The 12,458-nt window shown below is 34.2% G+C and overlaps 1 protein-coding gene across 2 annotated transcripts; it reads left to right on the top strand.

Moving 5' to 3' along the window:
* The first annotated feature begins 4,636 nt into the window (after window positions 1–4,636).
* Window positions 4,637–10,074, top strand: LOC112509793 (phosphoglucan phosphatase DSP4, amyloplastic-like). 2 transcript variants are annotated; one of them, XM_025114955.1, is made up of 14 exons: window positions 4,637–4,675; window positions 4,756–4,828; window positions 4,935–4,997; window positions 6,145–6,247; window positions 6,567–6,643; window positions 6,729–6,805; window positions 6,992–7,072; window positions 7,168–7,300; window positions 7,657–7,716; window positions 8,004–8,060; window positions 8,241–8,336; window positions 8,921–8,980; window positions 9,468–9,575; window positions 9,691–10,074. In XM_025114955.1, exons 1-14 carry the CDS (start codon window positions 4,650–4,652, stop codon window positions 9,820–9,822), a joined length of 1,146 nt encoding a protein of 381 aa, XP_024970723.1. In that variant the 5' UTR covers window positions 4,637–4,649; the 3' UTR covers window positions 9,823–10,074. The 2 variants fall into 2 exon arrangements, with proteins under 2 accessions (XP_024970723.1, XP_024970722.1); XM_025114954.1 differs by having other exon boundaries at window positions 4,646–4,828.
* The last annotated feature ends 2,384 nt before the right edge of the window (window positions 10,075–12,458 follow it).

Here is a 12,458-nt window from a genome sequence, read left to right as displayed (position 1 = left end):
CGTCCGCTCCGGACCACGTGGACAATGGATGTTACACTAGATGTCAATAACATAAAAGGAAAAAAGAATTGCATAAATAATAAAGTCTCAGAAGGATCTCTTCATAAGTTTGTCACTAAAGAATCATAACCTTCTCTTAATAATCAACATGTTGATGTTAGTTTAGATGAACTTTTATATTTTAATTTGTAAGAAATTTAGTATAGTATATGTTATGATTGTGAACCTTTATATTTCATTTTCCTTATTACTCATTTTGTAACAAGGCCTTCAAAAAGATAGGAACGACTCTGAAAATCAAGGTTGTGAATATGCGGCAATAGTCATATGTGAAAAAAAAATCATGGTTATGCATATATAAAATTCAAAATATCTTATAAACTTATCTGTGAAATTATGTTGGTTCATATATGAATCTTCTTGATTAACAAAAAATGTACATTTATTTAAATATAAGGTACTAAGGGGCCGTTTACCAAATGATTACTTGGGTAAGTGATTACCAAGTCACACTACCTCACTGGATGGATACGGTAACCAAGAATCTTACCTGGTAAGAGCGAGACAAGGACCAAGAAGAGTCTTGCTCGGTAAAAACGAGACAAGGAATAAAAGTCTTACCTGGTAAGTGAGTGCAACGACTTTTACCACGGTAAGAGTTTACCGGGTAAATTGTTGGATACGATATCGTTTTGATGGACCAAAATATTACCCGGTAAGTAAATAATAATGTTATATTTTACCAGTAAACAATTACCGGGTAAGTGGTTGGTAAACCACCACAAACACATATTACATAAACTTAATAACCTATTAACATCATATATTTAATTATAATATAGGGAGAACTTTTTGCATTCATCGTTTGAAACACAAAAATCAGTAGACTAAATAGTGATAACAATAATATAAAAATTAGTAAAAAAAACAATTTACATTTTCTACCCCTGTCTCTAAAACAAAATTACATTTTTCACACATATGTGTAAAAAATATTAAAACTGCGAACCTAGATTTATTTTGATAAACCTTGTAAAAAAGTGGTTAAAAAGTGAAACCAACTAGTAAAAATGACTATTTAAATTAATTTTCCAAACAATTATCATATGCACTATAATAAAATCAGGTTTAAAAAATATTAAGGGGGTGTTTGAGATTGATTATAAAAACAACTTATTAACTTATTTCGGTATGAGACCGGGAATAAGTATTTTTGAGTGTTTAGATAAATAATTTATACCGGTGCCAAACCGATAATAAAGAGTTTTTGAAGAAGTTAAACCCTTCTGACTTATAATAAGTTGATAAGTGTTTTTGTAGAAAAAATATAAGTCGTTTCAAATAAGCAATCCCAAACAGCCCCTAAATATGTCTAAGCCTAATCGTCTTAATAGATGGATATATAAGACTTAATTTATAGGACTTAACTATAATATATCATATCTAAAAAAGTTGTAATAAGTTTATAGAATGTTATTGGGTGTTGTAACAAATCTTTTAACACATTTTTTATATAAAAAATTCATATTAGCTATTGTTTAGGACATTATTTTAAAAAGTATCTTATAAAAAGATGTATGTATATGATGATTTTCAAAAGTGTTATATAAAACAATGAATGTAGTGTTTTGTATAAAAAAATGTCTTAAAAGACTTGTTAAAATGTCCAAAAACGTTCTATAAACTTATAGTAACACTTTTAGGTATGACGTCTATTATTTGATTTTATTAAGTACTATAAAGTAGTATATTGAGACATCTATAAATTTTTGGTGTTCTATTAAACCCAATTTTATTTTAGTGATATATAATTAATAATAATTAGTTTTTGATATAATTTTTTTAAAGTAAAAGTTCTAATCTATATATTTGAAAAAATGAATTTAAATAAAACTTGTGGAATATAATCATTTTTGTTGGTAAGTTATTTTCCCAATGATTTGTGAGTAAATTTGTTAATTTTTAACTCTTATAAATGATAACTATTGTAAATACAATAAGATAATCAACGGTAAAAATTTAAGTAAAGTTAAACTTGAGGGCCGTCTATCAAACAATTATCCAGATAAGTATTTATTAAGTCATATTATCTTACCAGATGAATATGACAAATATCAAAAATCTTACCCACTAAGAGTGAAGACAAAGAATGAGAGTCTTACACGGTAAGTAAAGACAACGATTCTTACCAAGTTTAACACTTACCGAGTAAATTGTTTTATACGATACCGTACTAGTGGAATAAAATCCATCCGGTAGATAAATGATATTGTAAAATTTTACCGATAAATATTTACCGAAGGAAGTGAAATTTCTCAAGATTTTTGGCTCGCAATAAAGCTAGGGTCCTGTTCGGGCAAGCTATTGATTCCATTACCGAACCAAATAAGATTATTCCCTTAGTCCTATCTATCCACCTCTCCARACACAATATCTTGAGTACCTATGATGGTGACCACATCTGCTGGCATGTGATGTTTGGACATAGAATCGAGTCCTTGTGAATGGGCGGAGCCAGGTGCTCTTATTTTACGACGGTAGGGACGATTGCTTCCATTACTGACCAGAAAGACTCCAAATTCTCTTTCAGGCGCTTCAACTGCAGTATGATAAACAGGTCCTTATATTATTGAATATAAAAAATTAATTACATATGATCGACATATGATCAAGGATTTGGTGGGGGGGGGGGGGTTGAGGGGAGCTTGACCATCAATAAAGTGGTGGGGTACAATCAAATAAATAAAATATTTAGGATTAAAAATCAATTTCTTTAAATAACATATAATTAAAAAAGTGATGACCTACAAGAATTATATGAGAAGTGAAGTTATGATAAGAAACATTAAAAGAGATTTGAACTTTTAATCATTTTTAATCTCATGTACATCTATGAATTATGTTTTAGAAGATAATTGATTTGGTGCGTCTTGGGGTACCTCATGAGTGTTGACATTCAATTAGGACTGATTCAAGGGTGAATATTTCTTCTTGCGTTTCTCAATAATAATTGTCCTTCTTACTAGAATCTAACCCTTTTATTCTAATGCGAACTTAAGTATGTACATAAGAAAGTTATAAATTGGATCCCTCAAATTTCATTTTTCTTATGAATTAGGTAGATGTGGTTTCATTTTCGTTATAGATTGAGTCTCTAACACGAACTCCTGCTGTTAAATGCCCCACGACCCTTCGCAAATGAGACCATTTTTATCATTTTACATTTTTTTTTGTTTAAAGAAATATCTTTGTTGTTGTATAAATTTGTATATCGTTTGTACAATCCTTTAAAGTAAGCATGAACACGAACTTTTGACAGTTTGAAGGCAATCGAATAACTCAATCCAAGAACAGGGGTTGCATTATAATCGCTTTAAGCGTTAAATGTGGAGAGACTAATTACATCCTATATATTGTTAAATGCATTTTTTTTTAATAGAAACAACATATTTTATAAAAAGACCACCGAAGGCTAGCACTTACAACAAAGCCGCTAAAGGGCTAATACACCAAGCATTCCAATCAAGAGTATTACAAGATTTCGATCTAATTCTAATCTAATTATACGAAAAGAGCACGATCTCCTTGGAAATCACCACCGGGCTTTTTAGGGGTTTGTTGAAGACCAGCGCATTGCGATTCGTCCATATCACCCAAATGAACACCATGAGAATTACTTCCAACGCCTCCTTTACCCTCTTCCCTTTGAAAGGAAATTGCGTTGCAGAAAAAAATTCCGCCAAGTTGGTAGCTTGATAAGGAAAACTCGACCACCAATTCTTTACATAAGCACCGCTCTCCTTTGTAGAGGAACATCCAAACAAGAGATGAACTTCCGTTTCCGGCTGACTTAGGCAACAAGGACAAAGAACCGAGTTCACCCAGACACCTCTTAAGGAGAGATTACATCTAGTGGGGAGTCTAGATTTCGAAAGACGCCATATAAGCATATTCACTTTACCGGACACTAATTTATTCCACTTCGTTATCCTTCCGTCGGATTGTAAAACACCTTCCTCGATCTTACCCCGACACGTCTTGACCGAGAATACTCCGTCCTCGGAAAGATTCCATCTTTGAACGCCATTGATATCAACCGACCAGAAGTTGTTAACATACAGTCCAACTTTATGGATGAGAGTATCCCATTTAGCAATAGCTCCCCAAACACCCGGCTTCTTACAACCGTCACTAAAAATACCCCCTCTATCACCATGAAACGCCTTAATACTATCTCTCCAAAGACTGCAATTTTCGTTTAGAAACCTCGACCACCACTTAGCAAGGAGACTCCAATTAAGCGTCTTTAAACTACCGATGCCAATACCACCTTTATCCATTTTACGTACAACAACATCAAAATCCACTTTTTTAAATTTATGTATAACTTGATTTGATTATGATATTAAAAAAAATAAAAAAAAATAGCATCGGCCTAAGCGTGATAGCACGTGATTGCGTGATAGCACGTGATTGCGTGGTCGAGAATGCGGAGTGTGACACGTGAGCATGTCTTAAGGAATGGCATTTCAGAGAATCTTGGGAAAGGCGGACCCTTTCTCGAATCTAACCAACCTATATAAACAACAATCCACATAAAAAGAATCTAACCCCCTCCCCTCCCTCTCCTTCTCAGATTTGTTTCCAAGATGAACTGCCTTCAAAATCTCCCAAGGTTTGTTTTATGATTACTTCATCTGATGATTACTATCAATTCTCTATAACATTTCATCATTTTCGATTGAGTTTTGCCAGATCGTCTTCAGTTTTATCTTCACAAAGCTTCAGAATTCAATCTGCAATTCAACCCTGCTTTGTTAACATGACGGTAAACTCCCTCTCCTTCTCCTTTTCCACTTTCTGTATATTATTAAATGGACTAATGTATGTTTATCACTTTTGATTTGTTTGTGATTGTAAATTAACGTTTCTAGACAATTCATTACGAGAAGTGGTTGATGAATGCTACTGATCTTCGTCGAAATTGCTTGGTTAAGGTAAGCTCGAACTTGCTCATCGTCTTATATTGGTCTTCTTCAGTGTTGTATTAAAGCAGAGTGTATAATATGAAAGAAAATCAAATTAGTGTAAGAGAAACTTATAGAAAGTATTATGGTAACTGAATTCAATCTTCGCCACATATTTTTTTGTGCTAACCTATTTGAGTTGCATTAGGGTTTTTTTTTGTCAGTGTTGGGAGGGTCAGCATTTCTGTAATTTTTATCAAGTGGGAACAAGTAATAAAACAGAAGGAATCCTACCGTATGGAAGCACAGCCACACATGCACCCTGTTATTATATCAATAGAAGTATAGAACCTATCAATGCTATTATCATGATTACTTTATTATTGTAGCATAAATCACTTGGAACTAAGCATGATTTTAGTAATTAAACCTTACAAATAGCATGACATGTGGATCACAGAAATCCTATAGGTAAAACTAGCATCTAGTTATGCAAATCATTACTTAGGCCAAGAAACAAAACGCAGTCAAAAATTGAAAAAGCTCAGGATAGCCAAACCACCATTCTGGACCAACAGAGATGATTTCAAAGGATATCCTGCAAAAATGGGTTAGCCTCAATGTGGTGGCACAACCACTATTATTTTGTTTTTTTTTTTCATCAAAGCAGAATATTGGAGCATATTTCACAATATTGCATTTCCATATTGCAGATGCAGTGGAGGATATGCATGGAATCCATATATTTTATTTTTGGTTGATTAGCATCTCTTTTGTGATTCTTCCCCTCTTCCTCCTTTTCTTTTCTAACCATACGCCATCTTCATGGTTGGAAATAGGACCTCCACTTTGTATAAATGTAGCTCCTTTGTAATCAGAAGACATACAGAAAGCATTCTTATATCAAAAATTTCCAGAAGGAAATATGATTTACGTTTATATTCTCTTCTACTTCACTTTCCAAATTTTCAGAAACATTATGTATCTGCCTTGTAGTTTGGAAAAACTGAACTAATATTTTGGTTTTGGATCTACGCGTACAGTACCTGGAACTGGCTTATTAGGTGTACAATAAACTGTTAGAAAGCATTTGGATCCTTTTGTGCAAAGAAAATAGTTCTACACTTCTACTGAACATTCTCTAAGATAACCCAATCATCTGCATTTGATTCTGTAGGGCACACCTAGTTCGACATCCAGTATTGAGATGGAAGGTGCTAAAGAGAGTGAGGAGAAATCTGATGTTTATAGTACTAACATGACCGAAGCAATGGGTGCTGGTTAGTCCCTTCATAATTCTAATATGTACAATCAATAATCTTTTGCAGGCTTTAAGTAGAAAAATACCATATTCTTGTTCAGTGGACTACATTTTAAGTTATTGTCAAATACCCAAGTTAAGATGTAAGGTGCCCAAAATATATGACTGTTCGTTGTCTAGAATCTCTTTCATTTGATTGAGGTTGTGTATTAGGTGTGCCCCATATTCTCTTAAATATTACTTTTCTCCACCTGGTCTTTAAACCTTCTGCACATGTAGGGATGTTTCTCAGTGACCAAAGTTTGGCGAACAATTTGTTGCTAATAAATTGATTTCAGTCTTGACTTATAGGCATGAGCTAGGAATGAACTACGATTTCATAACTCCAGATCTAATTGTTGGATCATGTCTGCAGGTGATTTTCCTTTCTCGGAAACTTGGATTTATTCTGTGTATCAAGACTACCTTCTGCGTTCTGACTTATTTTATTTGTATGACAGACTCCTGCAGATGTTGACAAGCTTCGGAGTATTGGAGTGAAAACAATTTATTGCCTACAACAAAATTCAGATCTTGAGTATCCGAAGGAAATTTAGTTTAAAAAATCCTCTGTATATGGAGTGAAGGAATTAGCTGGCTTTTCTTACATCAATTATAAAGTTTGTATGCTGCATACAGATGATGTTAGATGCACACAATAATTTTTGTCTAAGATTACACTTTAACTGGAGAGGGACATATTTTTCCTTTACTTGTTTCCCAGATATTTTAGCGTTGACATTGGTGCTATTCGCGAATATGCCAGCACGTTCAGTGACATTCAACACTTGCGTGCAGAAATAAGGTTGGTTTGGTTTGTTCTATGATACATTATTCTGTTTGGCCTTGTTTCTGTAGCCTTCTTTAAACTGTACTTGTGTCACTCGATGTATGGAGCAGGGACTTTGATGCATTTGATATGCGTCTGCGGCTTCCATATGTGGTGAGCAAATTGCACAAAGCCGTTAATCGAAATGGGGGAATAACTTATATACATTGCACGGCTGGGCTCGGACGAGCTCCTGCAACTGCGGTATGTCATCTTAACTTCTTGGATTTAAGACCTTTAACGTGTCGGTATGAACACTCTTATGCCTTTTGCTGCTTGTTACTAGAACTATATTGCTTCAGTCTAAATGACCATCTAACCATCTTCTAATAGCTATTTCATTCTATTATTCTTCATCTAAGGTTGCATTACACATTTCACCTGCACCATTCATGTAGAGATTTCAGGGCATATAACATTAAAACTTAAGAAGTTGGCATGCTGTTGTGACAGAATATCTGTTTTACTTCTCAACTCTAGTGCATATGTAATGTACACACACAAATGCTTTAGATGTATATGTCATGGGAGACGGCTAATGTGATTTCTGTTGATTACAGTTGGCATACATGTTTTGGGTTCAAGGTTATAAACTACAGGATGCGATCACTTTACTACTGGTAAATTTATTCATCATCTATATTAAGATCATCTGATAAAATTCAACACTTTAAGTATAGCTGGAATATGTACTGGTTCTTCTCTGGATGTAAAATCTAGATATGTGATGTAATATAAGAAATTGTGAATTACCCGAGTAGAGGAAAAGTCTGAGAAAGCAAAAAGAATTGGAAATGGCTCCACGGTGCTGGTTTTCTATAAACATTTGAACTCCTTCCGACTATAAATAAGATGTGAAAACAGTGCAATATATGTCATCTAAATATGTTTGTTCGTTTCCATGCAGAGTAAGCGTCCATGTTTTCCCAAAGTGGATGCTATAAAAAGTGCCACAGCCGACATCGTGAGTCATTCTTGCTCATATTTCATAAATCCAAGAAAAATATGCTTTAGACATTAATATGCCTATCTACAAGTAACTAACCTTGTGATTTTTATTTCCTTACATGTATGTACTTGGAATAATTTCTAGCACTTTTGATACCATATAGTGGTTGCCTCTTGAATCAAATTTTTATTACAGCTTACCGGCCTAAAAAGGAAACCTGTCACGTTGACATGGAAGGGCGATGAATGTTCTACGGTGGAAATATCTGGACTCGATATTGGGTGGGGTCAGGTAACTATGAAGACCTCAGTTTCAACCTATAAGTGGCTCTATCCCAATTCAATTCATTTAGTATCTTTTTGCATCGCCATTTAGTTACTGAATTTAGTATGAATCATGAAATCCAAACTCTCCATCTATCACCCAAAGATGTTCCAATCCCTATTACAGAACCACATTAGATTTCCAGAAATTGCTTCGGAAAGCAGAATGGTAATGTGTCCTTCTCAGTTGCTTATAAAAATGTTCATCTCAAAAGAAATTTTTCGTAGTAACTAATATCAAAGGCAGTAACAAATTTATTACTCCATCTACCCCAGAAAAGGGCAACAATTTCCATTATTGGTTGTCCAAGAAAATATAGACGTTCCTTTGTTGGCAAGACTCTAATCCAAATTACATGTCTGCCCATCATCACTACATATATGATATTGATGACATTGATTTTGGTCGATAAGTTTTCTCAATGTTAGCAACATTAAGGGGCATTTTATCATTATTAGTCAAAAGACAAGTTAATTAAATTACGTATCAAGTTAATCACTCCTGTTAAGGCTATGCAGTCCTCACTGCCAACATTTGTTGATTGATTGCAGAGAATTCCACTGAAATATGATGAGAAGCAAGGCTCATGGAATCTCCAGAGAGATCTGCCGGTAATATTTTCTCTCTGTTTGTACCCCTTGATCTTGTAACATTTGATGACATGGATATAAAGTTTTCAATCAATATATTTTGACTGGTAAACTATTGGTCCATCTTTATACTTTCTTTCAATCAATATAACTTGAAAACATGGCATCCATGTCATCAAATGTTACAACATGAAGTAAAATTGAGTATGAAATAAGAATTTTGAAACTCTGTTACATTGATTCAGAAAATAAAGGATTCCTTATATTCAATATGAAGTAAAACAAATTTCGTTGCCTTTTGCTGTAACTAATAACAGGTCCATCCGATATGTATGAGTGAAACAAAGAGTTTCTACACTCGGGAGATTTCATTAAGACAAGTACATTAAACTACACAACAAATTTAAAAATAACAATCGACAAAAGCCAAATTTATACCATCTCAATCTATTTTTCGGTTTGGAAACGGAAACATCCTCGTGGCCATTATTATTTTCATTCGTAACAGGAAGGGCGTTATGAGTACAAGTACGTTGTGGATGGCAATTGGGTAACCAACAACAACGAACTTCTTACTCCTGCCAACAAGGATGGCCAGATCAACAACTACATCCAGGTCTTTTCTTGTTTCTTTTTGCAAAAAAAAAAAAAGCTTGTAACAATAACCTTAATATATAGTTGTTTCAACTTCTAGTTTAAATGAATTAAAGCCAAGTCTTCAAATGATGCAGGTAAGTGATAACGACCCAGAGAGTGTGAGCAGTGCGTTGTGGGAGCGATTGGGTGCCGATGATTTTGATTTAACAACTAACGAGCGAGATGTCATAAGGCAGTTTCTCGACGACTGTCCAGATGACGAGTAAACATAACACTTCTACACGTCTGTCTATAGATACCAATGCTTATATAAATGATTAGACTGCTTGTTTTTGTAACAATTACAAATTACTGGTTGATTTGGTGAGCATTTAGAAAAACTTGGTAGCCATAATAAGCATTTCTGACTTGCAATATAGAAAACGTTATAGATCCAATAATTGGTATAGTGGTTGTTGTCGTATCCTATTTCTTTGTATACTATTTGATTACGATAAATAAGTAGATAGTTTTTAAAAGTGTGTGATTATTATATTTTTTTAATTAATTAAAAAAGAATTTTTAGGGATAGAAAGTTTATTCTATCGAAGGTGGAAATTGAAGGTGGGAAAGTTGTAGAGACAGCTCCGTCCCTGGGAGGTAGTGATGGCCAAAAACCGGCCTCGGACTGGGTCGGGTCTTATCGGTCCCAAGCTTTTTCATTACCGGTCCTGGTCGAAAATGGTAGGACCGGTCAAGGTATTTCATATCCGGTTATGGGATGCCGGTCGCGGTCCCGGCATTAAAAAAATAAGATTTTTTTTCATTTTCTTAATGATATATATTTTTAATACATTATAAAATTTACAATTAGGTCACTCAAATACACTTTAAAAATGCGTTTTTAATATAATTAAAATTACATTATCTTATAAAAATACATTATAAAATTATTTATAAAATTATTTGAATTTTCGGGCCGGGTTGTGCCGGTCCATATGTAATACCCGGGTTTTAAAAACATTATCGTTAACTTATCCGAATTGTATCGTACTTAAGTAACGATCGGTAATTGTTAAGGGGTTAAAATGGTTGATTTTCTACACACCCTTATATATATATATATATATATATATATATATATATATATATATAAGAGTAAATTACAATCCATCATCATGCATCGTTTCTTAACCGCCTCTTCTCAATCTCAGTTTTGTCACTCTAAAAATCTCTCGTCTTCTCTCTAAATTTCACATTTAATCGTTGAAGGAATCGAAGTAACGATTATATATTCGGAATCCACTCTTCGAACCCTTCATAAAAGTATAAATTTCATTCGTTTTTATTAGGGTGTTTGTGTTAGTATTTTAGACCGGTTTATAAATTATGTTATGTATAAATTTACGGATAAATATTGTTATAAGTATGATATATTTCATGTTTACTATGTTCAATCATGTTTATAACCCGTAAATGTAGCGAATCATGAAAGTTGGGTTATAAAAGTTAAGTCGGGAATTCCGGAATCGGATTTTACCGACTATGCAGGTCCATACTTTGTCAGTGTATAACTTACGAACCGTAAGTCGGAATAAGTTCATATTTTGYAGTTAGAAAACCCTTAATGTATACTACATCTTTCATGTAGRGTCGAAAATCYAGTTATGAGTTTAAGTGGCTCGAAACAGTGTGTTTTCGGAGCTGTTTGCAATGTATTTAGGATTGATCTGCTGTTTTGTAAAATCCGTATAAAATAGATGGATTATCCAACTGAGGTGATTCGAGAACCAGTAGTTTCATCGCATATCATACTACAACTTTTATTTAGATATTATCTTTTGTACTGATCTCTAAGTGGGGTAAAAATGCTCCCGAAAATGAGGATCAAAAGCTATTAAAAGTCGAATCGGAAATATAAAGCCAAGTGTTGCGTCGATTTCGTAATACATATTCGGCTGTCGTATTTGAAGTTTAAGTTGTTTATAAACATGTAAGACCTAAGTAGTTTATTAGTAGAATTAAGATACTATCTTACGTTGTTTAAGTAATAACCGATTTGCGCATTCGTTAGGCATGCGAGCAAGTCGAACTTTACCGTGAATCTCGTTTGATCGTGCTTTACTTCTCTATTCTGCTTAAGGTACGGATTTCACTTTCTTTGACTCTATATATATCTATACTACCTTATTAAACATATTGTCCCAAAGTCTTAAAGTCTTAACTTTTTAAATACCCAAATTACCCTTGAACCTCTTTTACATGCCTCCCCCACCCCCCAATGTGCCTCTTCATTTTACCCGGCTCCCCCAAGAACACTCTTCGATTTTACACGCCTCCCTCAAGAACACTCTTCTCCTTATCGACTCCCAAGGCGACGATTCACTCCCCAAGATGGTTCCTTTAAGAATCGTCCATCGTCCTTCTCAATCGCCCAAAATCATTCGATCGTCCATCGTCGCATCTGCTGAATCGTCGCACCTGCTGAATCGTCCATCGTCGCACCTACTGAATCCTTCAATCGTCCATCGCCCAAAATCCATCGTSCCACCGCTGCCGTCGTCCATCGTCCCACCGCCGCTTTCAGGTATGAACAATTTGTTTTTAGGTTTTGCTTTTGGGTTTTCGCTCTACAGGTTTTRAGTTTTATTTTTGCGTTTTGCGTTTTGCTTTTGTTTTTAGGTTTTGCTTTTACACTTCGAATCGTTCTGCTTACACTGTCCTTCAACCTTCAACCTTCAACCTTCAACCTTCAATCCATCTTCCAGGTAATTACTTAGTTTGTCTTGCTGTTTTGGGTATGATTTTGCTTTTGTTTTTAGGTTTCGCTGTATTCATTTGCTTACTCTATTAGGAAATTTTTACTGTTAAAAAGTGCATTTCTGCATGCCTACCTGCTTTGAGAGTTTTATACATGTACATA

This window comes from Cynara cardunculus (genome assembly GCF_001531365.2).
Source record: "Cynara cardunculus var. scolymus isolate 2C chromosome LG 3, CcrdV1, whole genome shotgun sequence".
Taxonomy (NCBI): domain Eukaryota; kingdom Viridiplantae; phylum Streptophyta; class Magnoliopsida; order Asterales; family Asteraceae; genus Cynara; species Cynara cardunculus.
Note: the sequence above shows the minus strand (reverse complement) of the source record. Positions and strands in the feature narration are given on the sequence as shown.

Bases quoted from the DNA above. Each gene is read 5' to 3' on its own strand.
- LOC112509793 (XM_025114954.1), top strand. From the start codon at position 4,685: ATGATTACTTCATCTGATGATTACTATCAATTCTCTATAACATTTCAT. The intron at 6,644-6,728 runs GTGATTTTCCTT...TTTGTATGACAG, and splicing joins TTGTTGGATCATGTCTGCAG to ACTCCTGCAGATGTTGACAA. The intron at 8,981-9,467 runs GTAATATTTTCT...CATTCGTAACAG, and splicing joins ATCTCCAGAGAGATCTGCCG to GAAGGGCGTTATGAGTACAA.